General features: G+C 39.8%; 2 protein-coding genes across 6 annotated transcripts; one reads left to right on the top strand and one right to left on the bottom strand.

Annotated features, from left to right (window-relative positions):
* Positions 1–12,417, top strand: LOC135141884 (probable chitinase 10). Its single transcript, XM_064073463.1, has 21 exons — positions 1–179; positions 1,925–2,011; positions 2,925–3,163; positions 3,212–4,253; positions 4,302–4,607; positions 4,688–4,811; positions 4,858–5,159; positions 5,208–5,376; positions 5,424–5,686; positions 5,731–5,958; positions 6,012–7,014; positions 7,062–7,436; positions 7,484–7,617; positions 7,665–8,115; positions 8,167–8,657; positions 8,707–9,511; positions 9,562–10,052; positions 10,099–10,284; positions 10,333–11,691; positions 11,742–11,927; positions 11,979–12,417. The coding sequence occupies exons 2-21, from the start codon at positions 1,991–1,993 to the stop codon at positions 12,267–12,269; spliced, it is 8,466 nt and encodes a 2,821-aa protein (XP_063929533.1). The 5' UTR covers positions 1–179; positions 1,925–1,990; the 3' UTR covers positions 12,270–12,417.
* LOC135141909 (ubiquitin thioesterase trabid) lies at positions 12,413–26,951 on the bottom strand. Of its 5 annotated transcripts, none has more exons than XR_010282426.1 (7): positions 26,535–26,938; positions 25,908–26,472; positions 15,347–16,209; positions 14,716–15,196; positions 14,497–14,645; positions 13,066–14,441; positions 12,413–13,007 (listed from the first exon to the last, which is right to left on the bottom strand). XR_010282426.1 is itself a non-coding variant. In XM_064073500.1 (7 exons), exons 3-7 carry the CDS (start codon positions 26,328–26,330, stop codon positions 14,363–14,365), a joined length of 1,995 nt encoding a protein of 664 aa, XP_063929570.1. In that variant the 5' UTR covers positions 26,331–26,472; positions 26,535–26,711; positions 26,801–26,938; the 3' UTR covers positions 12,413–14,362. The 5 variants fall into 5 exon arrangements, 4 of the variants coding, with proteins under 4 accessions (XP_063929570.1, XP_063929596.1, XP_063929578.1 ...); XM_064073500.1 differs by having other exon boundaries at positions 12,413–14,441; positions 26,535–26,711; positions 26,801–26,938; XM_064073526.1 differs by having other exon boundaries at positions 12,413–14,441; positions 26,891–26,951.
* Between the last annotated feature and the right edge of the window lie 953 nt (positions 26,952–27,904).

Genomic DNA, 27,904 nt, shown 5'->3' with positions numbered 1-27,904 from the left:
CTCTTCGCCTATAAGAATGAGTCTTTTGGACTCGAAACGCATTTGTGTGTTTGATTGGCGGCGGACAAACAAGTTGATGTGCCCTGGACACCACCGAGAGCGAGACTTGGTCCGTTGTGGTGCGTGTTGTGGAGTTTGACAAAAGGGAATCCAAGTGCCAAATTGGGTACAACCAAAAAGTAAGTACACTTCTTGTGTTCTTTAGTTCTTCTCACAATTGATTTGTTGGTACCACTTTGGAACTACCGTTCTAGTTTTATGTGATTTTAATTGTCAGTGGGTGTTGTCAGCTCTTAAACGCCGAAAATTGACCATGATTTATGTTTTCGAATTTTTATTCAAATTAATTTGCCTCGATATGCTAATCGGGACCAGGGTCCAACACGTACCGACTTTTGAACATTTTAATTCTGATTTATGAGAGGATTAAATTAGGCTGGCAAAAAAAGACATCTAAATTAATTTAAAAAATGTTTATAATTTTTCCGTTTCTAAGTCGACGATCTTTGGTGCCGCGAATTTGTATTAGTTGTCAGCACTTTGAAAAATTTTTGACTACATATTTGGCATTTTTTAAATTTTACTTCACATTTAGACCTTGTAGATTTATGTTACGACCACCTGCAGCCGCAAGCTTAATTAAAAATAGAATGCGGCGTCTCGGCAAGTTTTTGTGCAGGTTATTATTATTTCTTTTTAAAGCCGCCTATTAATTGCGCGTGCAGAATTTTGAAAAAAGTTCTTAGTATACAAACGTTAATTAAATTAAGTGTTTGTAAATGTTTACCGATAAACTTATATGCACTTGTGGAAAATTTTTCAAATTTTCCAGGCTTTGAAACCTTTAAAGAAAATATTTTCAGTTCAAATGCAGAGCAGTGTTGTTGCTGTCTTACAGCGACGTCAGATGTTAGACAAAGACAACAATATGGAATATATATGACTTTGCCCATAGATTCCATTAAATAATAAATTCCAAATTTATGGGTAAACTTTTAATCTTGGTATTTTTTAGTTGGTAAATTTATAATTTTTGACGTACCCAGTCATCAATAATCAGATTTTGAAAAATCTTCTGTTATAAGTCGTAATTAAGCAATTTTCTTTTTTTGGATTAGAAACCGTCTTTTATTTATTGTGACAAGTGGCATCTCTGCATAATTTATATACTTGATTAATGTATCCAAATTATTTTAAATTATTTTTGACAAGCATGAAACCAGTTCCAAACCAAACTACAATAGTTATTGATTAGAACAACCCAAACCAGTTGATCTTTGTTAAACAAAGTTGAAATCTGAGACGTTTAGTGCAACTAGATAAAACTGTTTAAGTTTCAACAAAAATATTTATCTTATACCAACAAAGGAAGTGTTGTCGTGCGATACCACACCTAGAGGAGGTTGTACAAATCGCCAAAACATCAACAGACGTAACAAAATATTTGAGTTATCAGATCCAGCAAAAATTTTTAGTTTCTTCATTCTTGGCCATTTATCTAGACGTGCATTGAGCCAATGACCCTATGTACCTACATTATGTCATCAAATAAGCTGATAATCCGCTCTTCTAGTTTTTACCATCGACTCCAGTTCAAAGTATATTTGCCCATCCAGTTTGCAAATTTATGCAAAGCGAAAATCGGCGCCAAAAAAACCTTTGCGTGGGTTCAAACCCCTGCATTCCTGCAAGCTTACCCCATTACTCACACCGCAATGAATCAAAGGAAAGAAGAATTGCAACACCAGACAAATAGGCGTGTTTGACTCTTTATCTTTATTATTTGAGAGTCTGATGGGTGACCGTCACGAATTCTAATTTGTCCCATTGTGACTGGACTTTTTTATAAATATTGGTCAGTGGCACGCACGTACGTTCCTCATTGTCACTAGCGTCAATGTTAACAGTGGATTTTTTTCTTCAGGGGAGAACATAAGACTGCTGGTGTGCTTCACCCACAACAAATGTGTAAATAGTTTAACCAATTAACATGGAACTGCTGCACATAACAGTAAGTACTTAACTTCTTCATTTGAATAATTTATTCGCGAACATGAAGATAGAAATCTGCGGTCGAAAAAATCGATTTGCATATTTTTTACGAGTTCAGCACGGGTTCACGCGATTGAATTGTTGACTCTTGTTATTTGGACGTAATTAGAGTGACAGGTTGTGCACTTAACGGAAGAATGTATTGAAAACCAAAAAATGTCAAATTTTGCATTGACGATCACCACGCAGCCGATCGTCCTACTGTTGTTATTATTATTATTATTACAAGAGTTTCAAGAGCTTTTTACTTTTGAGAGACAAAATTGTCAAGCGGTGACGGTTACGACGCAACCGATTTTTTTTATGTAAAAAAACGCGCAAAAACCGAAAGTAACAGGAGCTTTAGCATTTTCACACATCTCTATATTCGGGCTGAAACAATTTACACATAACGGTTTCCCAAATTGAATAATTCATGCAAATGTCAAAATTTATGTAAAAACAACTCGGTAAATGTCCCCAGAGAACAACAAGGAAACGTCTCCGTAGGTGTTCTGTTAATTTGGTTTATTTTTATTTCTTTGACCGCACCGGCCACAAACTGCCGATCATCCAGTGCCTTGTACTTTTAATTAAACACTAAACTACTAAGATGAGTGTCGTTTTTCTATCATGATTCACTCACGTTGAGAATTTCGTAAGAATCACGTACTCCTTTGTTTGCTATAAATATACAAAGAACTCATTTGGAGATAAATAAATAAATAAATAAATAAATAACACGTCCATACCGGTTTCCTGACGCTAATTTATGATAATGCGAACAAGTTCGATTGTTAATAAACCGGCTTAATCTCGCATTAAAATTTTTATTAGATGATTAGGCAACCAGTTATTCTAGTCGGGGGGCTAAATGTAAATGACTTTTTTAGTTATGTGCACTTTTGTTTCTTCTCACACCGACCGAAGAAAGAGTCGCTAACAAAATAAATGTGAGGACGAAACGAGATCACATACCTCCATTAAGCGTACCCACATTTAGGAGAGACGATGTTGAAAAAACCCCCACGTGGTCCGAAATTTCGGACCGAAGTGCCGCCTACATAAATCGAGATCTGTATGGCACTAGATCCTTACCACTGCGTACAGCTGTTGAAAGAATTCCAGATTTGTAAGCCACAACCCTCCTTTCTTCCCCAAATTCATCCCAATTTTCCAGAATTGAAGACTCTAGAAGACTCCCTTTGAGAGACGCGGTAGAGAAAAGACCACCTCCTGACGAACCCGCAGACGACACTGAAGAGTTGCTCGATCTTAACAACTACGATGTTAACTACGAGTTCAAAAACCACGATGTGTACTACTATCCACCACGACAAACCCTGTATACCCCTTTTCAGTACTTTCGAGACTTAATTCGAGACCAGTACGTCTCTTCTCCGTACGCATCCCCATACAGGATCGACAATGACTCTCAAGAACTCCTCAAGTACCCGTCGTTCGCCAGAGGGAGAAGCCTCTACTCCAATAACCCTTTTTTAAGAGGGAGACACTCAGAAATCGTCGAAACCGTTTACGACCCTCGCGATGAAGACAGAGTTGTTTGCTACGTCCGAGCTGCTGCCTCTTACCGTAAAGAACCTCTGGCCTTTAGTCCGGAAGATTTAGACCCGTTTGCGTGCACTCACGTCATCTACGCCTTTGCTACCATAGATCCGCACAACTTCAACATGATTTCTAACGACGATGAGTTCGACATCGTACAAGGGGGATATCGATCGGTTGCAGGCCTGAAAAGAATTAACCCGAGACTTAAAGTCCTGATCTCAGTAGGGGAAGGTCGCCAGGATGGGTCCCACCGATTCAGTACCATGGTTTCTAGCGCCAACCGACGACGAGACTTTATACGATCAGCGATCAGTTTAATCAAACAGTACAACTTCGACGGTATGGACATCCACTGGGAGTATCCAGGAGCTGAAGAGTTCGGTGGACGTTTGAGCGACAAAGAGTTCCTCAACCTTTTCCTAGAAGAACTCTCCGAGATTTTCAAAGCTAGAGGGTGGTTACTCTCGATTGCAGTACCCGCGTCTAGATTTAGAATTGAAGATGGATTTATACCCCAAAAATTAGGAAGCCTGGTGGATTTCGTCAACTTACAAGCGTTTGATTTCCACAGGGAAAGAGAACCAGTGGCTGACCATCACTCTAATCTTTATTCCAGACCACACGACACCGGCTTGGACCTTTTCCTCAGTGTGGTAAGTCTGCGTCCTAGTTTGTTTCCAAAAATTACTACAAGATTCTAGGACTACGCTGTCAAATTCTGGATCAAAAAAGGCCTCCCGAAATCAAAAATCGTCCTCGGGATTCCTTTCTTCGGCCGCTCGTTCACCCTCCAATACACCAACGAAACTCAAGAAGGAGCCCCAATTAAAGGTCCTGGACGTGAAGGCTTCTACACCCAAAACCCCGGTTTTCTTGCCTTTTTTGAAATCTGCGATATGATTTTAAACGAAGGGTGGCATAAAGGTACCGATGAGTCTGGGTCTCCATTCATGGTCTATGGTGACCAATGGGTGGGTTACGACGACGCTGAAAGCATCGAAAGGAAGGTACGATGATGTCAGCACAATCGTTGATTGCCTTGATATCCAACATGTTATCGACATATTTTCTCATCATGATTCTTCAGGTCAATTACGTGCAAGATATGAATCTGGGAGGTGTCTTTGTTTGGGCTGCTGACTTGGATGACTTTAAAGGCGTTTGTGGGTTGAAGTGGCCTCTTTTGACCACCATTAATCGACATCTTAGAGGTAAAGTCGAATTTGCGTGTAAACAACGTGACATTGTATTTTCCAGGGAATGAGTTATTGCCGATGGAAGAAAGTACGTTACCACCGACGAAACCATACGGGACTTGTCGGTCGGATGGGTTGTTTAGCGATCCGAGAAATTGTGCTGCGTACTATATTTGCAGATCCGGGTTTAGCTATCATTTGAGTTGTGCAGAAAAAATGATGTTTGATCCTGCGAGCGGGAGATGCGAGTTTAATTTAGGTGAGAAGTGTCGACCAGGGGAGGTCGTTCATCTTCCTAACCTTGTGAGGACTTTTGATGATAGTCTTGTAAAAGCTGAACATTTAAAAGACGATAAACCGAAGGTACGACTTTCAGGAGTTCGGTCCAAATGGTAATTTTTTTTCTTGTAGGTGGTTTGTTACATGACGAATTGGGCTTTCTATAGAAAAGCCGAAGGAAAGTTCGTCCCAGAACACATCGATCAACGGCTTTGTACCCACGTAGTGTACGCTTTTGCAAGCTTGGATCCCGATAAGCTTCTTTTGAAAGAGTTCGACCCCTGGGCTGATCTCGACAACAGTAAGATTACACCCAGTTATCAATATTCTTCTAACTGAAAATTCTAGATCTTTACGAACGAGTCACCTCTTTGAAAGATACAAAAGTCATTTTATCTTTGGGCGGATGGACTGACTCGGCTGGTGATAAGTACTCTCGATTGGTTGGTGATGGTTCTGCAAGACGTCGATTTGTTATTGGTGTTGTCAGCTTTTTGCGTCGACATCATTTTAAAGGTTTACACCTCGACTGGAATTATCCCGTGTGTTGGCAAAGTAACTGCAAGAAAGGGGCAACGTCTGATAAACCAAACTTCACCAAACTCATTCAGGTAATTTTAATTCGTCAACTACTTGACCTAATTTTTGACTGTAGGAACTGCGGCAAGAGTTTGATAAACAAAATCCTCCGTTTATACTGGCAGCAGCAATTTCTGGTTACAAAGAAGTAATCGATGTAGCGTATGACTTGGCGTCTATTGGTAAAGCTTTAGACTTTCTGTCTGTGATGACATATGACTACCATGGAGCGTGGGAGCGGCAAACGGGACACGTGAGTCCTCTTTATCACCGTCAAGGTGATAAATACCCACAGTACAACACTGTAAGTACTCTTCAAGTTTTACTACTTACTTATTAATGACAATGAACATCTAGAACTTCACTATGGAATATTTGGTGTCGCGCGGTGCCCCTAGAGAAAAACTTCTAGTCGGAATACCTTTCTACGGCCAAACTTTTACCTTATCGAAAACTACCAACCACGACCAAGGGGCTTTAACAGCTGGTCCTGGTGAAGCCGGTGAATACACCAAACAACCAGGAATGTTGGCCTACTACGAAATTTGTAACAGAATTAGAAACCAGCGCTGGATCGTCAACCGTGACACTTCAGGTGCTTCCGGACCTTACGCTTACCACGTCGAACAGTGGGTTGGTTTCGAAGACGTCAAATCAGTGAAAGAGAAAGCAAACTATATTAAAACTAGAGGTTTTGGAGGAGCAGTTGCATGGACTATCGATTTGGACGACTTTTCCAATCGGTGCTGCGGTGGTTCTTACCCTCTTCTGCGAAGCTTGAATAGAGGTCTTGGTTTAATTCCCGACACTCCGTCCAGGGAAGATTGTACTAAACCACCACAACCTGTCACTCCTGCTCCGCCCCAAACCACCACTGGTGTGGATACTGGTGCGTCTGGTAGCACAGAACACATGCACCCTGAATGGAAACCAACAACCACACCTTCGACAACCACAAGTCCCTGGTGGACAACCGGTTCGACGACTCCGTGGTGGACTACAACAACTAAGAGATCGACAACAACGAGAAGAACAACAACAACACGAACAACCACCAGACGAACAACTACAACGAGGAGAACTACAACAACGCGACCATCGACAACGACAACGACGACGTCGTGGCCTCCTACCCAAGGAACAACTATTCCGCCTCCAGCTGTGGTCATGCCCGAAGTTGATAAACCGTCACAACCTTGCGATCCAGGTCAATACTTACCAGATCCCAATAACTGCAATGCGTACTACAGGTGCGTCCTTGGGGAACTGCGTAAACAATATTGTGCTGGAGGGCTCCACTGGAACAAAGATCGCAAAATCTGTGATTGGCCTAAGGAAGCCAATTGTCAAGAAAATAAGCGTAAGTTGATTGGTTTTCGAGGTACAAAGGTGATTATAAATTTTTAGCTGTTCATAAACCAACAACGCCATGGTGGCAGTCAACCACAACGACAAAACCGCCGTACAAACCTCAAAGTACTACGAGTCACTGGCAGACGAAAACAACTACTACTAGCACTACTGAAAGAGTTACTAGTACCACTACTGGTACTACTGCTTCTCAAATTGTCGAAGAAAAGTGTAAAGATGGCCAGTATTACCCTCACGAGTCTTGTTCTAACTTCTACGTGTGTGTTAACGGACAACTGGTACCTCAGAGTTGTGCACCTGGACTGTATTACAATTCAGATCAGGGCATGTGTGATTGGAAGTACAAAGTTAATTGTATAGGACGTAAAGAATTAGCTCAGATGTATCAGATTCCAAGAATGAGCTACTCAGGTGATAATTCAAATTGTTTTTACATTAAACTAGAATGTATGTTTTAGGCCAACCCCAACCTTACTCTGATTGTAGTGGTAATAGATTTGCCCCACATCCTGGTGACTGTGCCAAGTACTTACAATGTAACTTGGGCAAATTTGAAAGCTATAGATGCGCACCTGGTTTACACTGGAATAATGTAAGACTATCCTAAAATAATATAAATTCACTTATCCATTTTTCCAGGAAAGATACCTTTGCGACTGGCCTGCTAACGCAAAATGCACTGGTACTAGCAGTATTAGCGAAGACCATATTGTAACCACAAATAAACCATTGGTTGTAACCACAAATAAACCAGTGCCAACTTCCACTCAGTCGACGACTTCCTGGACTTGGAATCCTTCCACTAGTAGTACTACCGGGTACCCTGAGTGGCAACCCACTGAGTGGCATCCACCTATTCCACCGACTTCCGAGCAACCACCACTTCCAGAACCTCTAAAACCACAATCCGGCTACTTCAAAGTCGTTTGTTACTTCACCAACTGGGCTTGGTACAGGAAAGGAGTGGGACGATATCTTCCAGAGGATATAGACCCGGAACTCTGTACCCACATCGTCTACGGTTTCGCTGTCCTAGATTTCGAAAATTTGATAGTGAAAGCACACGATTCCTGGGCGGACTTTGACAACCGTAAGTTTGGTTTGTGGTACACACCACAGGTATATTAATTTTTTTTTTCAGAATTCTATAAACGCGTCACGGCCTACAAGTCCAAAGGTGTCAAAGTGTCACTTGCCATCGGCGGCTGGAACGACTCACAAGGTGATAAATACTCCAGACTCGTGAACAACCCAGCAGCTAGAGCCCGTTTCATTAAACATGTTCTCGAATTTTTGGAAAAATGGGACTTCGATGGTTTGGATCTCGACTGGGAATACCCGAAATGTTGGCAGGTGGATTGTAAGAAAGGTCCCGACTCAGATAAACAAGCGTTTGCCGCTTGGGTCACCGAACTCAGACAAGCCTTTAAACCTAAAGGCTACCTTCTATCAGCTGCCGTCACACCTAGCAAGACTGTGATAGACGCGGGTTACGATGTTCGCACGATTGGTGAAAATCTAGATTGGGTTGCCGTGATGACATACGACTTCCATGGACAATGGGACAAACAAACCGGCCACGTGGCACCTTTGTATTACCATCCGGATGATGCTGTAGCCTTCTATAATGCTGTAAGTACTCTATAATTTGCTAAACTCTCGTTAACGACGTGTCTTCCAGAACTACTCCATTCACTACTGGATTTCCGAAGGTGTACCTCGTAGGAAGATCGTCATGGGTATGCCTCTTTACGGTCAGTCCTTCCGTTTGGAAAAAGCGTCCAACAATGGTCTCAACGCCAAAGCTCCTGGGCCTGGACAAGCTGGTGAATACACACGAGCTGCCGGCTTCTTAGCCTACTACGAAATCTGTCACAACATCAAGAATGGTTGGACGGTGGTACAAGATCCGAAGAGACGAATGGGTCCGTACGCTTACAAAGGCGACCAATGGGTTTCGTTCGACGATAAAGAAATGATAAAACTTAAGTCTGAGTACATAAGGAAAATGGATTTGGGTGGTGGTATGATCTGGGCTCTGGATTTGGACGATTTCCATAATCGATGTGGAGAAGGACGGCATCCACTTCTAACCATCATCAGAAATACGTTAGCTGATGCGGGAACTGGGCAACAGGAGCCGATTCCTTCCATTGAGGAAGAAAGCAAACCTTCAGAGCCAGGAACATCATCACCAGAACCTGTTGAAGCGGAAGGAGAACCAGAATTACCACCAACTATTCATTCTTCGACGGTGGTACCAGCCCCAACGCACTCTACGACTGAATCCTTAGTCAATACTAATTCTGACTTCAAAGTGGTTTGTTACTTTACGAACTGGGCTTGGTACAGACAGGGTTCTGGTAAATACTTACCGTCAGATATAGACCCAGATTTGTGCACCCATATTGTTTACGGTTTTGCTGTTCTCAACGGCGATCAACTAATCATTAAGCCGCATGATACTTGGGCGGACTTTGACAACAGTAAGTCGCCAAAAACAACTAAACCGGTGTTATAATTTCTGTTTTTACAGAGTTCTACGAGAAAGTGACTGCTTTCAAAGCTAAGGGAATCAAGGTGCTTATCGCCATCGGTGGATGGAACGACTCTGCAGGCGATAAGTACTCCAAACTTGTCAACAACCCATCGGCTCGTCGTCGTTTCATTGCCCACGTCGTTGACTTCATCGAAACCAACAACTTCGATGGTTTAGATTTGGATTGGGAGTACCCGAAGTGTTGGCAAGTTGACTGCAACAAAGGTCCAGCTTCAGATAAAGGCGCTTTTGCTGAATTCGTCAAAGAACTACACGAAGCTTTCCTTCCCAAAGGGTGGCTCTTATCAGCTGCAGTATCGCCAAGTCGACGAGTAGTAGATGCTGGGTATGATGTACCTACTCTATCTAGGTATCTGGACTGGATTGCAGTCATGTGTTACGACTACCACGGTCAATGGGACAAGATTACTGGACACGTAGCTCCTATGTATGACCATCCTGATGACGTAGATGCCTCCTTCAACACAGTAAGTCATCCAAACTCCCGAAGCTTTGTCTAACTCCTACTTGTAGAACTTCACGATTCACTACTGGATTGAGCAAGGGGCAGACCGTAAGAAAATCGTGATGGGTATGCCTATGTATGGGCAGTCGTTCTCGTTGGCTGATAATAGCGAAAATGGCTTGAACGCACCCACTTACGGTGGTGGCGAGGCTGGAGAAGAAACCAGAGCTAGAGGATTCCTGTCTTATTATGAAGTAGGTACCTTTTCTTTATCTTTCTTGTCTAAACTAATCAATTTCTAGATCTGCACCAACGTTATCAACAAAGGATGGACGGTGGTAAGAGACAGAAAAGGAAGAATCGGTCCCTACGCCTACTTGCGCGACCAGTGGGTATCATTTGATGACATAGGCATGATACGCCACAAATCCGAATACATTAAAGCGATGGGACTCGGTGGTGGTATGATTTGGGCTCTAGATTTAGACGACTTCAGAAACCTGTGCGGCTGTGAAGAGTACCCACTGTTACGTACCATCAACAGGGTACTAAGAGATTACGCTAAACCCGATCCTAAATGTATTTTGGGCAAAACTCAAGCCAAACCGACCCAAAAACCTACAAAGAAACCAGTAACTCAAAAACCTACAACTCAGTCGCCGTACGAATCACAAGAACCGATTCTACCTCCAGAGAAGTTACCCTGTCAAGGACGATTATTCGTGGCTGACGACGAAAACTGTAGCCAGTACTATTTATGTAACCAAGGGCAGCTTCAGCTTCAAGTGTGTCCGAATGGATTGTATTGGAATCGGGACCACTGTGACTGGCCTGAGAACACGCCTTGTCACCCCGACGCCAGTAGTACCATGGCACCTTCCACAACACCGACTCCAGTTACGGAAGCACCAGACGAAGTGACTGAAAGTCCGGTAGTCCCAGTACCACCATCAACTCAAAAACCCGTTGGTGGTACCGATGTGAGTGGAGACGATTACAAAGTGGTTTGTTATTTCACGAACTGGGCTTGGTACCGACAAGGTGATGGCAAATATCTGCCACAAGACATCGATGCGACCCTCTGCACCCACATTAACTACGGTTTCGCAGTTTTAGACACGAATTCTCTTACTTTGAAACCTCACGATTCGTGGGCTGACATCGATAATGAATTCTACAAGAAAGTGGTCGCTTTTAAAGCTAGAGGAATTAAAGTACTTATTGCTTTAGGCGGTTGGAACGACTCTGCTGGCAATAAGTACTCTCGTCTAGTCAACAATCCTCAAGCTAGAGCTAAATTTATAGCCCACGTAGTCGAGTTTATTGAACAGTGGGGCTTCGATGGTTTAGACCTCGACTGGGAGTACCCGAAATGTTGGCAAGTGGACTGCAACAAAGGTCCTGCTTCCGATAAACAAAACTTCGCTGCTTTAGTACGAGAACTGAGCGAGGTTTTCAAACCCAAAGGTTTGCTCTTATCGGCGGCGGTGTCACCTAGTAAGGCTGTGATTGACGATGGATATGATGTTCCTACACTCTCGCAGTACATGGACTGGATTGCTGTAATGACGTACGACTTCCATGGTCACTGGGACAAACAAACTGGACATGTAGCACCGCTTTACTACTATCCGGGAGATGTTTACGACTATTTCAATGCCGTAAGGTGTTCTATTAAGTACACTGGGTGTTTGTTGAGTTTAATTTTTAGAATTTCTCCCTGAACTACTGGATCGAGAAAGGCGCTTCACCGTCGAAGCTTGTTATGGGAATGCCACTCTATGGACAAAGCTTCAGTCTAGCGGACACTGCTGATCGTGGATTAAACGCAAAATCGTATGGTCCTGGAGAAGCAGGAGAATTTACGAGAGCCGGAGGGTTCCTAGCCTTCTACGAAGTATTAAAAATACTCACCACCAAAAAAGTATTCTAATCATTTGGGTTACAGATTTGTGAAAGAGTGAAAAAGAGGTCGTGGACGGTGACCAGGGATCCTCAAGGACGTATAGGTCCTTACGCGTACATGTCAAACCAGTGGGTGTCCTATGACGATATTGCCGACATCAGAAGGAAGTCGCGCCTGGTCAAAGACCTGCGTTTGGGCGGTGGCATGATCTGGGCTTTGGACTTGGATGACTTTAGAAACAGGTGCGGTTGTGGTAAACACCCACTTTTGAAGACTCTCAACAACGAACTGAGAGGAACGCCGTCTGATATTAGTGTGCTCAATTGTACTTAAGTTAGTTAGGTTAAGTAAGCTTGTGATGCTTAAGTTGATGGAAATATTTTTCTTCTTTGTGTCGTGCGAAGATACGATGGAAAGGATATGAGAATATTTTGATTCCTATGATTTTAAGTTAACTGTAATAAATAAAAAAGTGATTTAATGTGTTTTTTTTATTATTTGCACAATAAAATGTAGTATTCGACTCGTGGTAAGGTTGGCAAAAATGCCAGAAGGCACTACAAAAGCATTTTCATGAGCGATAAGTGCAGGAGGAAGGAAAGCGACGCCACTACATAACTTGCCAAGAGAATGACGTAGTGATAGTTTTCAAAGATTGGTCTGATCTTTTGGACCGTATGTTTTTTTTCTTTTTTTCTTCTTGTGTGTTCCTCGTGGCTTTAATTTTGAATCGGGACACCTCAGAATGTAAGATGATTCATGACGAAAAGACGCCTTTAGCACAAATTAATTATCGGTAATGGTCTAGTAGTTACAAATGATGGGTCTGCAAATTCACTCGCCTCGAAAGTGACGCCGTAGTGATGGTCCCCAATCATGAAAATAGACACCTGATTTATCTACCGTCAATAACGTATGAGATGTCACTCACCGGGGGAGGATCTCCCCTAGTCCACTTATTGTTGTCGTCTTCAACGCTCGATCTTCAGGTACTGGCCCGGTCCAACAGTACCCGTTGGATTTAGGGACACGATAAGGTTTTCACGGACATGTTCCACACAAAAATGGTACCTGAAAGGATAAAAACATCTGACTCCACCAGGGCATACGTGCCTAAGTGAAGGTCTACCTGTTATGTGGGGAGCGGGTCGGGTAGTATGATGTCCAGCGGGTAGTTTGTCAGTATGGGGTGACAACTCGGATTATGGTAAACTGGAGGAAGTAGTGAAGTTTTTCAATTATCAGAAATCGCCCTAACTTTGTACTCAGAAAGGGTACCGACAAAGGACACCTTCACGTTCATACGCCACTGTTTCCTCCATAAACCGCGTTTACCTCCACACTTATTCAGTCAACGTGTGCTTTGTTGCATTTGGTTGCCACCACATAGCTATTAACAGCCAGGGAACCCTTTCCACGACTGTTGTGTCCTGGGGTCTAATAGCTGAGAATTCTCTCAGTGCCCAGGTGCATTACATGGCGAGTTCATCTCTCAAATTAGAATTTTCTGTGCTTCGTCAGCAAGATCTTGCCAGGAAGGGACATGATCAGGGTATGTTAGCGTGAGGTGAAATGTTGGATTTTCTCATTTCGTTAAAAAAAAGGTGTATGGTGTTTTAAAGTACTGTTAAGTCAAATAAAAAAACTTGTTTAAAAAAACCGATGTATTTATTTGATGAGGGTCGGTATGAAAACGCTCCACTGTTATGCAATAGTTTAATGTTTTTAAACGTTTTATTTTCTATTTATAATATATATTTTTTATAACAGTGTGTTAACAATGCAATATAATTATGTATAATAAATTTCGTAAGTATTTCACAATTTAAGAATCTATTCAGAAACGTTCTATCTAATAAAGTTAGAAGTAATTTGACTTTGGATTTGTTATCTTAAAAACCATACAATTTGCTTTTTCGCTTTAAATATTTCACAGCACAACAAGAAATGATAGTAACAACCCAACAAAACAATAAATCCAACCAACATCTCCATGTACAAAAAAAATAAAATAAAATAAAGCACATCATCACAAAGAAGTTCGGTTACGAACGAAGGAACTATAGTGCTCCACCGGTAATAACCCGCACACAATGAAATAAATATATATTTTTTGCGATTTATTTGTACTTCAGCTATCTATAAAAATAAATATATCCTACCCACAGGGAAATCTATACAATGTTTGCATAGGCAAGAGGAAGAAGTATGCCCTTATTTAAAATACGAAAAAACAAATAATTTAAATTCAGATCAATTCCCACAATGACGCCGTGCAACAATTCTTGCTGTTGAAATAATTTCCTCTTTCTAGCGAATTCCTAAACTAAAGCTAGTCACCGTCACGAGACATACTGAGTTATTGAAAATTTCTCCTAAAAATCATTGCTACCATCGCGTCATTCCGACACGACTTTTACCCTTCGCTATTCATCGTCAGTGTCGTATTCGCTCAAGTAGTCTTGGATGGGGATGGGTCTGGCGAACGGTGCTGACGTCATCTGACTGCAATCCCCACCACGACTTAAGTTTCGGGCATCCATCTACGGAACGTACTTACATCAACCTCCTATAATGATTCAACCATTCCTCCACCATTTGAGCAACCAACAGGGGGCGCTTGTGCAGCAGCTGCTGCGCCACGAGGATACCTCCTTCGGTCTCGCATACATCCAGCCACTGCCGCAGGATGGTCTCTTCCCGGCCCAGCTGCAACCGAACGTATAACTGTCCTAGTGTCTGCTCCTTTCAAATACCAAGCGCATCGCTCATTCCTTACCTCTGATTCGGTGAGAAAGTGTATCGGAAGCAGCTTCCGATCTCGATCCATTAGCGGAAGAAACGTACTTTGAAGCTGGTCCGCGCCTATATTGCTATGTTGAGTGGAAGGCCGCGTGTCTAAGCGACTATACGGTTCCAAGGGAACCAAAGCGGAAAAATGTCCTCTAGTATAACCCAAAGCTATCGGCGTGCGCACACAGAAACTCTGCTCCCACAATAGCGGCAAATACACACCCTCGAAACGGGCATAACCCAACGCTTCACCCCGAAAACTTTTCACATACTTGACTCCGTATACTATAATGGGGCGGCGCAAAATATGAGCTAAAGTAAAAACGTGTAATTGTTCTAGACTAGTTCCGGGCTGGCTCGCTAACGACAGTAAACTGGTCCAATCTTCCTCCCACTGGGCCTCGTCTAACGAGTACTGAAGGAAGGAGGCTTGACTGGCTTCGTACTCCTTCCAGCGAGGGTAAAACCTGCAACACCAGCAAGCTTGTTACAAAGACGCTCGCCTCGAATTACAACAAAGAATTGCTAGCGGTGAGAATAATTTGATAATAATTAAGTATGTCCACGACCTACCAAAAATTATTCAAACTCCTACAACGCGCTATCCCGAAACTTACATGTGTCCACTCTGACTCAGACTCTCCGCCAGCGCCCTCCTCAACGTGTTGTCCCTGTCGAACACCCCCCACGTCGCCTGCATCACCGAGTCCAGTAGACAGTCTCCCGCCGACCTATTCCACAGCGCGTACAGCCGCGACCCTAACCTAACCGTCAACTCCAGCGACCAGTTGATCACCGCCGGCTCGCTCTCCAGTTGGCACTGCGCGTCCTTGTCCAGCAGCTCGTTGAACAGCTGCTCCTGGACCGTGCCCGGGAGCTCCTCCACCTCAGCCGGCAGCGCGAACGTCGGGAAGTCCGTGACGAAGTTGCACGGGAAGTTGCCCTTCCTCTGGCGCAGACTCGACGCGAAGTGGCGGCGGATGTCGGCGGCGAGGTCGGGCGCTACGTAGCTGGGCACCCGCTTCACGCCCGAACCCGAGCCCTCGATCTGGGACAGCAGGACCGCGAGCAGGTCCTCCCGCTGGAACCGGATGGCCAGGTGGACGAGGGTGTGGCCGACGTCGAAGGCCGAGCTCCGGTTGAGGATGGCGACCTCGGAGGCGGTGAGGGTGCGCGCGGGGTTGCCCCCGGAGGCCAGGTAGGCCTCGACGGGGTTCGGGTCGCCCTCGATCACGCCGATGCAGGCGTTGAGCCAGTTCCAGTCGGCGTTGCGGCGCAGATGGCGCGCCTTGCGCTCGTTCTCGAGGTTGTTGGGCGTCTGCGCCGACTCGAGGATGTTCGGGCTGGTCCGGTTCTTCTCGGATTCGTTGTCGCGATCTGGCGAAGGCAGTATGAGGCTGGACGCTTGCGGGCGGTGGGAGCTGACGGCGCCGCACATGGCGCACTTCTTGGTCTTTGGCCAATTTTCGTAAGTACATAGCTGGAAATGCGAAAAGGAAGGTTAACGGTGAAGCTCTAAATTGTCCACTATTCTCTACTTGGTTATATTAAATGATAAGGAAAATGATAAATTATACACATATCCATTTCTGCGTTAGTGGTTACAGAGTGGGCTTACTGGCTTACTTTTTGTTGGGTAAATATTAATTCGTGCGCATGCGCGGCAGATATAGTGGGGCTTCTGCTCACTCTTGCTTCGTGAAATATTAGTTTCATTAATTCCATTCTTGATTGGAATCTGTGATGAGCTTACAGCAATTAGTAGACTATCCAAAGAAGGAATAAGCGGATTATCCAGCATTACTGCTCCGAGACACGCATTAAAATTTTAGCTTTAACGACGCGCAGGCGCGGATACAGGATTTCGTTCAGGGGGGGGCAATTTTTGTGTGATTTTACCTATCTACCAGAAATTCGTTCTAAACAAAAAAAAATGTATAAAATTTTAGCTAGTATACTCTTTTTCACATAACATGGGTGACATTTGGTTCTTTTCATTACACGTATAGTGTACAGTAGAATCTCGATAATCCTAATTCCTAATTGGGAAAAAGGTGTGTTCGGATTAACGATTTGTTCGGTTCAGCAATTTTCGCAAAAATCTGAAAGGGAATTGAATAATAACTTCATACACAACTGAAAACAAACTTCAAGAAATAAACCTAAATTTTATTAAACAAAAATTAAAGAATTCTTAAGCAACAATGGATAATAGATACATTCTAAAAAAATATTACTCCGTGACCATAAACACGCTATCTTTTTGGAATAAACACCTCGGGATCTATACCCTGAAATTTTTCAGAATTTTTAGATGAATTTTTCAATTATGTATTCGTATTACCTCCATTACGCAAATTTCGACCCATTCTCGACGATTTTCGAAATTTAACTAAATATATTTTCTTGTAGATTTTGGACCTCAGAAGTCACTTCTGGCTTCATTTCTTTGATAACTTAAACCATTTTTCCAGAATTTTCCAAAATATTGCTCCGTTACCATAAACATGATTTATTTTTGGAATCAGCACGTCGGGATATATATCCCTGAATTTTTTCAGAATTTTTAGGAAAATTTTTCAAAAATGAAATTTTTCCCATGCAAATTTCGACCCATTTTCGACGATTTTCGAAATTTAACCAAATACTTTCTCTTGTAGATTTTGGGTCTCCGATAACTTCATCCGTTTCTCCAGAATTAGTTAATTAATTCAGTGCTTTGAAATATCGCAATTTTTAAAAATTTCAAAATATTCCATACAACATATGTATGCAGAAAGATCTTGCGTCATTTTTGGAAGTAGATGCATGTTTTCAAGTTCAGTTCGGATTGCAGAGTTTTTGTTCGGATTAAAGAGGCATCGACTTCAAATAGCCTCTGTTCGGATTACTGGATGTTGAGACAATCGTGAGTTCGAATTATAGAGGTTGTACTGTATTTACAAAATGAAATATGATTTCAAAATTTTGAAATTGGTCAAAATAAAGTACCTCGGTCGTGTGTCAGGGGGGGGCAATTGCACCCATTGCCCCCCCCCTGGATCCGCGCCTGACGACGCGTAAAATCACCCAGCCGTGTCGCCATCTAGTTCCACAAGTTCAAAAATATCGACGCCTTAACAACGCTGGAGATTTGCCAGAAAGAAAAAGTACACCTGGATGGATTGAGTTGCAGATTTGGAGGAGCGCCAAACAACAACGATTTTTTATCAAGAGATAAGAGCTGTTTTTTGCGAATAAAGATGAATGCAGCAATATCTCGTTCTGTTTTTCTATGCCGTGGATGGATGTTCATTGTGTCGGTTTTTCTGAAGTAAACTCTCTGACCCATGAACCGTGATTTATTATTTCCTGGCCATGAAAACGCTGAATAAACAGGTGACGGATTGTTTAGTTTATGACGGTATTTGCGGCCCACAGTACATCCACATCGTATTCAATGCATGCACAGATGGATTTGAATAATAAGTTGAAAGTGACGTTCTTTTTATTTTGTAAATAAAAAATGAGTTACTAATTGGTTTTGCATGTTTTGAATGCGTAGGTGTTGCGGATCGACGCAGAATGGTTGGTAAATGGTGTGAGACAATGTACGTTACACAATCAGTGCACTAATATTGCGGATCACGAACTGAAAAAATTTGGTCAAAGGTTATTTTGACATCATCAATTTTTTGAGGGAGATAAATAGAATATGTGTTGATTAAAAATTTGCAATGCTTAAGATAACTTTGAAACGTTTGCAAGATTTAAAATGTTATACAATTTTGATTTTTTTTCCAAAAATCTGGATGTTTCTGGCAAAAACTCAACACGGATTCATAAACTACACGTGTAGTTATACCATTTTAAACCCATTTACTATGTACAACTTTGAGGTGTCGTCGTCACATTGTTGTAAGGATGATTAGATAAAGGTTGGTTAGCGTTTTACCATCTACATGATATTGACAATACACGTATAAAATTTGACAACGATTGGTCGGGTAAAAACAGAATAATTGAAAAATATCGTTTGTTATTTTCACTTTGCTTAATTAATTCCTTTGTTCTGTGGCTATTAAATATCGACACAAAACTTAACATATGGCCATGGAACAATGGACCTAGTGACAAGAATTTTTCAGTGTCAAAGAGAAATGGTAATTGTTAAAAGATTCTTTTCAAATTTAAAAAATTTGAGGCTCTGCAAAACTCAAAAAAAATACATGATCGTTTTCCGGGTTGGAAACGTGTTAATTGAGTAAAAATAAGGTAAAAGAGCGCGGTAACTCAGTATGTCAACCATACCAGAGTTACCGTGCTTTTTTATTTATTTATTTTTAACCCTGCTCCTGAAGATGCCACTTGAGCCCAAAAACTCAATTAACACGGTTCCAACCCGGAAAACGATCATGTATTGATTCCGACCGTGCAAGCCTCCGAAATTATTTCGAAAAAAAAAAATGCTTAAAGAAAGAAATCTCTGAACCAAGTTTTTTAAATATTAAACTTCAACACTGAATTGAATCCTATTCTAGCAAATAATGATTATTATATTATTATTAAGTTAATAACTAATTATCAGAATTACAAAGTTAATTCTTCAACTGTGACGTTCAATATTTTCAAAAGTTTGGTGAAGTAGTTTTTTTACAATTTTTTTGGAGTTCTTTAAACCCTTTTAACAACGTACCATCGAGCACATTCTTCATTTTTTTATCACTCTGTATACATATAAATTTTCTCCATTTCTTCAAAACTCCTGGTCTGGTGATTCATCAAATATCAGATTTATGTCGCTCAAAACAACGATTATGTTGTCACTGCTGGATTATTCATAATACTCATAGAGTTAATGGTTGAAAAAGCTTTCAACGCTGAATCTGGTTTAATCGTGAAACGATTTAAGAAAAAAATATAAGAACAAAAAAATTTAGAGTTGGTCACGTGGTAATTTAATCACGTGTTAAAAATTTAATCGCAATCAAATATTTGTCTGAGCTTCTGTAAACCGGGTCGTAGTGTTCTTATTCACTTAACAATAGCATTGGAGGTATTTTAAAACAGGCTCTTACAACAAGGTTAACACCTTTATTAGCAAGGTAGTAAAAAGAACAGGTCAAGAATATATAAATGTTGGTTCGAATCAAGTTAATAAATAAGCAAAAACTATAACGAGTCGTTTTTTAGTACTGTACCTCACCACTCATCTACTCTTTCCCATTTTTTAGTCCAAAAACATTATTATTCACAAATAACGTGTACCTATCAATGAACTTGTTTGTAAAGATATTTAATAAATTAATTTAAAATATATTATACAATACTAACGCTACTTTTTCGATACTTCTCGATCGTAAGCTACCCCCACCAACAATTTAATGACATCATATTAAAATTTTCCGAAAAAAATCTGTTTAAAATGTGCAAAACTCAACGAATGAAGTAATTTATTTTATTGTTTGAATCAAAATCAAGTTGTTTTAGTTTCCTGAAATTCTGGGGTTAGCATCAGTTTTGCACTGTACATATCCAAAATGACATATTTATCCCCACTAAAAAGTTGATGACGTCATCACAAAACTTGTTACGAAAAAGTCACATATAAGGTACGAGACAAAAAATTATCACGGTGCAATTTTTCAAGAATTTTTTATTATCTAGACCTTTGACTAAATAATACACCCAGTAGAAGTTAATTTAGTATACAAAAATGCTTTTTTCAGTGATATTTTTGCATCAAATAATTTCTGATCTGTGAAAACTCAATTGTGTCAAGAAATTTTGAGACAAAAAATTATCACGCATCACTTTTTGTATAAAAATCAATTAGAAAAACGTAGTATGCGTAATTCTTGTTTATTTGTATGATATGCACGATATGCAATTGTTTGTTAGAACTGATAAAGTGTCGAAATATAATTGGCTGAGCTACAATAATTGTCTTTCGCCATGGGCAAAGAAAACGATTTAACAGAACGTGAAAAAGGGCAGATTGAGGCATACTATGACCAAGGTTTGACTTTTGCGGAAATAGGATGAAAGACTGGAAGAGATCGGACCACAATCTCCAAGTTTGTAAGAAAGAAATACAGTGAAAATGGACGACAAAATTGTGGAAGAAAAGAAAAACTCACTGCACGTGCCAAAAGATCCATTGTGACTCCGGGTATAAAGGATAACATGTCGTCTCAAATGATAAAGACGACCCTAGGACTACCTGTTCACAAAAGAACAGTTTTGCGAGTACTGGCTAATGACATAAATGTTAAATATGCCAAATATAAGAAACAACAAATGTTAACAAAAGAACATATTCAAAAACGTCGTGAATGGGACAGAGAAATGCGGACGAAAAATGAAGAATGGTTCCAGATAGTTTTTTCAGATGAAAAGAAAGTTAATCTTGATGGTCCTGATGGTTTTAGATATTATTGGCACGATTTACGGAAAGAACCAAAGTATTTGTCAAAACGAGTTCAAGGAGGTGGCAATGTTATGGTCTGGGGTGCCTTTAGTAGCTTAGGAAATAATAACTTAGCATTAATCAAATCGAATGGACTTTCTGAATTACCAAGATGTGTTGGAAATGCACCTCAAACCACCTTTGAACCTATTTCAAGACAGCAAAGTGGTTTTTCTGCAAAATAATGCGTCGATTCATGTATCTAATTCATCGAAAACGTGGTTTCAACAACAAAATATAGCTTTGCTATAATAGCCTGCGAAAAGCCTACATCTCAACCCTATTGAGAATGTATGGAGTTCTCTTGTACGAGAGGTTTATAAAGATGGGAAGCAGTACGCAACAGTTAATGAATCGAAAGATGGTATCTTGGGGGCTTGGGAGAATTTGGACGTCAACTACTTCATCCATTTGGTCAATTCTATGAAGCAACGCGTCTACAATCTCATAGAAGCAGGTGGAAAATACATTGGGTATTAAATTAGTTTTCATTTAGCTAGTTAGTTTTAAGCGTGATAATAATTTGTCACAATAAGTCTGTTAACAAAATTACATATTTTCAATAAATTTCGTTCAGTTTAGTGTTTTCTGTGAAAATGTTTTATTAAATTAATTAAAAATGGAATTGCTCAATCAACCAGGTGTCTTCACTTTCTTTTAATACATTTAGGCAAAAATTCTGCACCGTGATAATTTTTTGTCTCGTACCTTAATACGTAGCGTGCTTTTTACTTATTGTATAAAATAACAGTCCTACACATGTAGTTCATGACTCCGAATTGAGTTTTTACCCGAAACGTCCAGATTTTTGGAAAAAAAATCAAAAATATAAAACAACATTTTGCAATTTAATTTTGAATCTGCAAAACCGAATGCTTTGAAACCTTGAAAATATTTTAAATTTATGATAAGCATAAAAATTTTTAATCACAATATATTTACTTATCCGCTCCAAAAAATTGATGACGTCAGCGTAAAATTTTGACGAATAAATGTCCAAAATTTGATGAGGCTATACTTGTGATTTATCATTCGATTCATATTTGTTGGATTTGCTTATACAGGGGGTGTGTTAAAAAAATTAATGAATCAAATCAATTTACTTTATTGAATACATCAAGAATTGCAAAAATTAATACTTTGAAATCTTGCAGATGTTTTAAACTTATTGTAAGTATGTAACCAAAATATATCTGTTAATTCCCCCCAAGAAATTGCTGACGTCATTTCAAAATTTTGCTGAATAAATTCTCCCCAAAATGTGCACAATATGATGAGTTTTTATTGCCAAAATTAGTCTTATCTTAGCAAGGACTAGCCCCGCCCACCCACCCTCTATTTTCTTAGAGGGTATGGCATTTGCCAAAATCAGTTTTATCTTAGCAAATACTAGCCCCGCCCACCCACCCCCTATTTTCTCAGAGGATGATGTCTTTCCCAACATTAGTCTTATCTTAGCAAATATTAGTTGGCAAATGACATACCTTTTAAGAAAATAGGGGGCGGGTGAACGGGACTAGTACTTGCTAAGATAAAATTTATTTTGGCAAAGGACATTTCCTTTGAAAAAATAGGGGGCGGGTGGGCGGGCCTAGTACTTGTTAAGATAAGACTTATTTTGGCAAATAACATACCCTCTGAGAAAATAGGGGGTGGGGTTAGTAATTGTTAAGATAAGACTTATTTTGGCAAATGATATATCTTCTGAGAAAACAGGGGGCGGGTGGGCAGGGCTAGTACTTGCTTAGATAAGACTTATTTTGGCAAATGACATATCCTTTGAAAAAATAGGAGGCGGGTGGGCGGGCCTAGTACTTGTTAAGATAAGACTTATTTTGGCAAATAACATACCCTCTGAGAAAATAGGGGGCGGGGTTAGTAATTGTTAAGATAAGACTTATTTTGGCAAATGACATCCTTTGAAAAAATAGGGGGCGGGTGGGCGGGGCTAGTACTTGCTAAGATAAGACTTATTTTAGCAAATAACATATCCTTTGAAAAAATAGGGGGCGGGTGGGCGGGCCTAGTACTTGTTAAGATAATACTTATTTTGGCAAATGACATATCCTTTGAAAAAATAGGGGGCGGGTGGGCGGGGCTAGTATTTGCTAAGATAAGACTGATTTTGCCTCTATTAATCTTGTAAAAACTTGTTGAATTTAAAATGTATTAAATTGCAAATTTCTATAGTAACAAGTTAAATTCCTAGATCTGATGACTGGGTGTTTATTTTTTATGTTTCATTCTACTTCAGGAGCGAGGGAAGTTCTGTTGAAACAACTTTCGACCAATTTTTTAATTGTAGTTTGTTTAATATTATCCGTACCTATATCTCTTTTAGCTCATAGGGATTACAATCTCTATTGAGTTCAAATAATAAAATTCGCAAAATCAGATTTTATAATTTACTTAAGAATTTGGGTTTGTTTGAGTAGACATTCGTCAATGTGACTCTGTTTAGACGAATCCCCACGTTTGGATCTTATGTCGTTTTATTTAAATTTTTGCATCACATATTTTTAAAAATGAGTATCTTAATTATGGAAATTTTGTAACACAGTTTCTATCACTGGTTTCACCTTACAAAAGTCTAGACGTCGGTATTGTAATGGAGGCCGTTGGCCGAACCTCTACTTTTACGTTTTCTCAATCTTTCATGACTCCTAGAGTACGAAGAAATAAGTCTCCCGTTTCCGTCTGTCTGTCCGTCCGTCTGTCCGTCTGTCTGTCTGTCTGCCGTCCCGGATTTTGATTAAACAGATAATCTCCGAAATACTGGGCCGATTGTTGTCAAATTTTGTATTTATATTTAGAATATCATGTAGAAGGTACAACGCTAACCAAAATTTTTCTAATCATCCTCACCAATAATGTGATAACGTTACTTCAAAATTGTACAAAATAAATGGGTTTCAAATTGTATAAAATAACATAGTGCTACACATGTAGTTTATGATTCCGTATTGAGTTTTTACCCGAAACGTTCAAATTTTTGAAAAAAAAAATCAAAATCATAAAACATTTTGGAGATGTATTTGCTCATCCCCCCTAAAAAATTGATGACGTCACCCCAAAATTTTGCTGAATAAAACCTATCTAAAATGTACAATATATGATGACTCCCTACTCCCCATTAATATTTTTTGGATTTGCGTATACAGGGTGCCTCCAAAAAAATATCATTGTATTTCAGGAGAGAGGGAAGTTCTGTCGAAACAACTTTTGACCATTTTTTTTGTTTAAGCAGCTCTACGACTCAAGCTTCTGTTTACTGCATCTCATTTCCAACAAAAAAGTCGACAATGTGTGGTACTATTTCTAGATTTTTATAAGTTGAAAACAGTGTTGAAAACTGCGTTCTGAAATTTCCATAAATAATAGGTATTCGTTTTTAAAAATACGTGATGCAAGCATTTTACTCAAATAATTAAAAAAAGATAAACTCTTTTTAACAAATTTGCCCTCGTGGACAGGTTATATTTAAATTTTCTCAACAGTAAGTCCAATAACGGAGATAATTACATTCTGAAAATGTATTGAAAATCCCATGTGGCAAACGTAGCCATTGGCCTTAAAATATTTTCCATAACGGGAAGTAAAGACTTATAAACAGTGGAAATAGTGCAAACTTTTTAATATTTAGAGAAAAAGTAAAATGAGTGAATTTGACGAAGCCTGAATTTTTAAGAAGGTAGAACAATACGTAACAAAACCACAGATACCTATTTCAAATTACGTTTACTTTTTAGATAAACTATTGTGTATTAAGTGTACAATAGTTTATTTAAAAATACTATATGCGAAAAATCGTACACATAAATCCCTGGCTTTCTTACAAAATATTTAGAAGTAATAAATTTTTATTTTTCGGAAAACTGTTATAAATTATGCACGACCCTGGAAAATATAGAATCAATATTTACATTTCGTACACCCCTAACAAATGACCTTTAAATGTCAATTTTGTAAATAATAATAACACAGGAAAAATGCTTTATTACGTCAAGAGGATTTATTATTATAACTGTGATTGCATATACATATTGCGCACGCACTGTAATATTTATATCGCTAAAAATTGCAGCGACAAATTACTGACAAGCAATTTACATCATTAACACGTTTTGATGTAGTATGTCAGGTATTTCCGAAAGGCGGCACGATTATCGTTAATCCAGTTTTAGAGTAAATGGTGCGTATCGACGTATTAGTGTTGATCTTTGTAGCTCAAAATTATAAATTCTTAGTATGTATGTTATTTTTAAAGATCAAGACTCTTCTATACTTCACTCAATTGTGACAGTCCAATTGTCATTTTATGAAAAGTACACCAAATATCTAACCTTCAAGCAAATGTTTCTACTTACTCAATGTCAATTTTTATTATCTTTTTTAATCAACATAAATTACTGTTTTTTGTTAATATCACATCAACGAAAGCATTTTCTTTTTTTAATTCCGCTTCCAGTAAATCACAGACCATACCTAATTAATCCCGACGCGCTCCAAAACCCAATCCTGCCGATTTATGGGTCACGCGAGCAAATTAATAGCGAACCCGCCATATACACAAGTATTTTTGTAGTTGGCAGAATTTTAAAAACGTTTTTTAACCTCATTGCCCGAAATGTATGTCAGTGACCTTTTCGATAAACTCGGAAAGTGATCGCGAAATCTCATTGAACGAACAAAGAGAAAACATACATGTTCCACACAAAGCAAAAACTTACAACACAGATCCACTTCCCCTGAGTCCTGCGACTGTTTTCTAAATTAGTAATAGTGGGTGGGCTATTATTCCTGGATCTGGACAAGCTCTGCGCCAAGTCCGAGTGCTGCGAGGAGATCTTGAGGGGCTGTATGTGTTCATGTAAATTATTAGCGGAGACAGCTTGCGAGGCGCCGCACTGCTGGCACATCTGCTCTCGTGAGGGATTGGTAAAAGTGCAAGCTTCGCACAACCATTTCCGTTTAGATTTGTTGTCGCAGGGGCCGGCCGCGTTGGACGTGAGCTTGTCGTCGCTGCCGTGGAGGCGGTAGATGTCCTCACTGACGAACGGCTTGGGGCCCCGGCACATGGTGCACTTGATCGACGAAGGGTAGTTTTCGTATGTACAGTATTCACATGCCCATTTCGCATCGCTTTCGCTCATTTTGAGTGTTTTGACTGACCTGAGTACAGAAACAGGCGATATTCATGCGATGAGTTGTGTCATGAATTTATCATATTTGTGTGGTGGTGGTTCGGAGGGCCGGCGGCTATTTGGGGATGCGTTGCGACTCCATTGTGATCACCTGAAAAGGCGAGGGGTGGATTAGAACGGGCTTTGACGACGGGAAAGGAGAGTTTCACTAACACAATGCCAATGTCAGAGCTAAATTTATGCACTTTCGGGTCCGACTCGGGGGCGGTTTGGGGCACGACGGGGCGACGACTACACAGGGTTTTATGCTCGGTGATAAGCACAAGGCCGATAGCGTTAAAAACCGTGCTTTTTTGCGGAATTGGGGATTATCACTAATTTCTCTCTCACCTTCAACAACAGGGTCAAATAAATGTTTTTGTAATGAAGGCACAGTGATTTATGATTAGTGTAGATCGGAAAACAAATAATTTAGATACCATTTGTATAATAATCGATACGCCTGATGTCAAATCAATCCGAATTTTACGAAACGTCAAAATATTGCTATTTTGACAAATTTTCATCACCTTTCCACTTCGGCCATGACAACTACGCAGGAAACTACATTACCGACCTTGAACACAAACCACAAACGTCAAGCAAAAAATAAAAACTGAACGCGCACTCAATCCCGCGAAATTTAAATACTGGACATTTTTAACTTTACAAAAAATTTTACTAAATAACAGAATAAAGCTCTCTTGACATTTACTTAACCAAAGAATATCTTCATGGTCTGACTGATATCATGTCTCGTGAACTAACAAAAAAATATTTTGAGTCAATCTGACATGACTCATCTAAAATTTTCTCTTCTATTTTTAATCTTTTATTTAAAAAAAAAAAGGTGGACAAGATGAGTAAATCAGATTCCCGTAGATCAATGAAAAGCAATGGGAATTATAAGACGTTCATGTCACTGTCATTGTCAAAAAGTCCGAATTTTGTAATTAACATGCATGGAATTAATAAAACTTGAGTTTATAAAAAATTTGCTAAATAAAGAACGTAAATAGTTGTTTGACACATTCAGATTTTATTTCTCTAGAAATAGTATTTTTTTCGATTTTTATTAAATCTGAACTATATTTCAACATTTTTTGATGATTCTGAGCGACGAAACACGCTTAGAGCATGCAGAATCGTCTCAGATTAGGAAAAGGAGACGTTTAGGTCGATTTTATGCATTCTGGCGTTCGCAGATACAAGAAAATTGTTAAAATTATTCAGAAACGTCACTTTTGAAGTGTTTTCTTGTAGTTTTAAGCCAATCAGAAACCCAACGGGCTCGGAAAGAGCAACGAAACCATCAAATTTTAGCTAGAAACAGTATTTTTGTCGATTTTTATTAAATCTGAACTATATTTCAACATTTTTTGATGATTCTGAGCGCCGAAACACACTTAGAGCATGCAGGATGAGTAAATCAGATTCCCGTAGATCAATGAAAAGCAATGGGAATTATAAGACGTTCATGTCACTGTCATTGTCAAAAAATCCGAATTTTGTAATTAACATGCATGGAATTAATAAAACCTGAG

The sequence above is a fragment of the Zophobas morio genome, unplaced genomic scaffold (assembly GCF_036711695.1).
Source record: "Zophobas morio isolate AGI-343-1 ecotype UQ-CSIRO unplaced genomic scaffold, CSIRO_AGI_Zmor_V1 ptg000004l, whole genome shotgun sequence".
In the NCBI taxonomy this organism is placed as follows: Eukaryota; Metazoa; Arthropoda; class Insecta; order Coleoptera; family Tenebrionidae; genus Zophobas; species Zophobas morio.
Note: the sequence above shows the minus strand (reverse complement) of the source record. Positions and strands in the feature narration are given on the sequence as shown.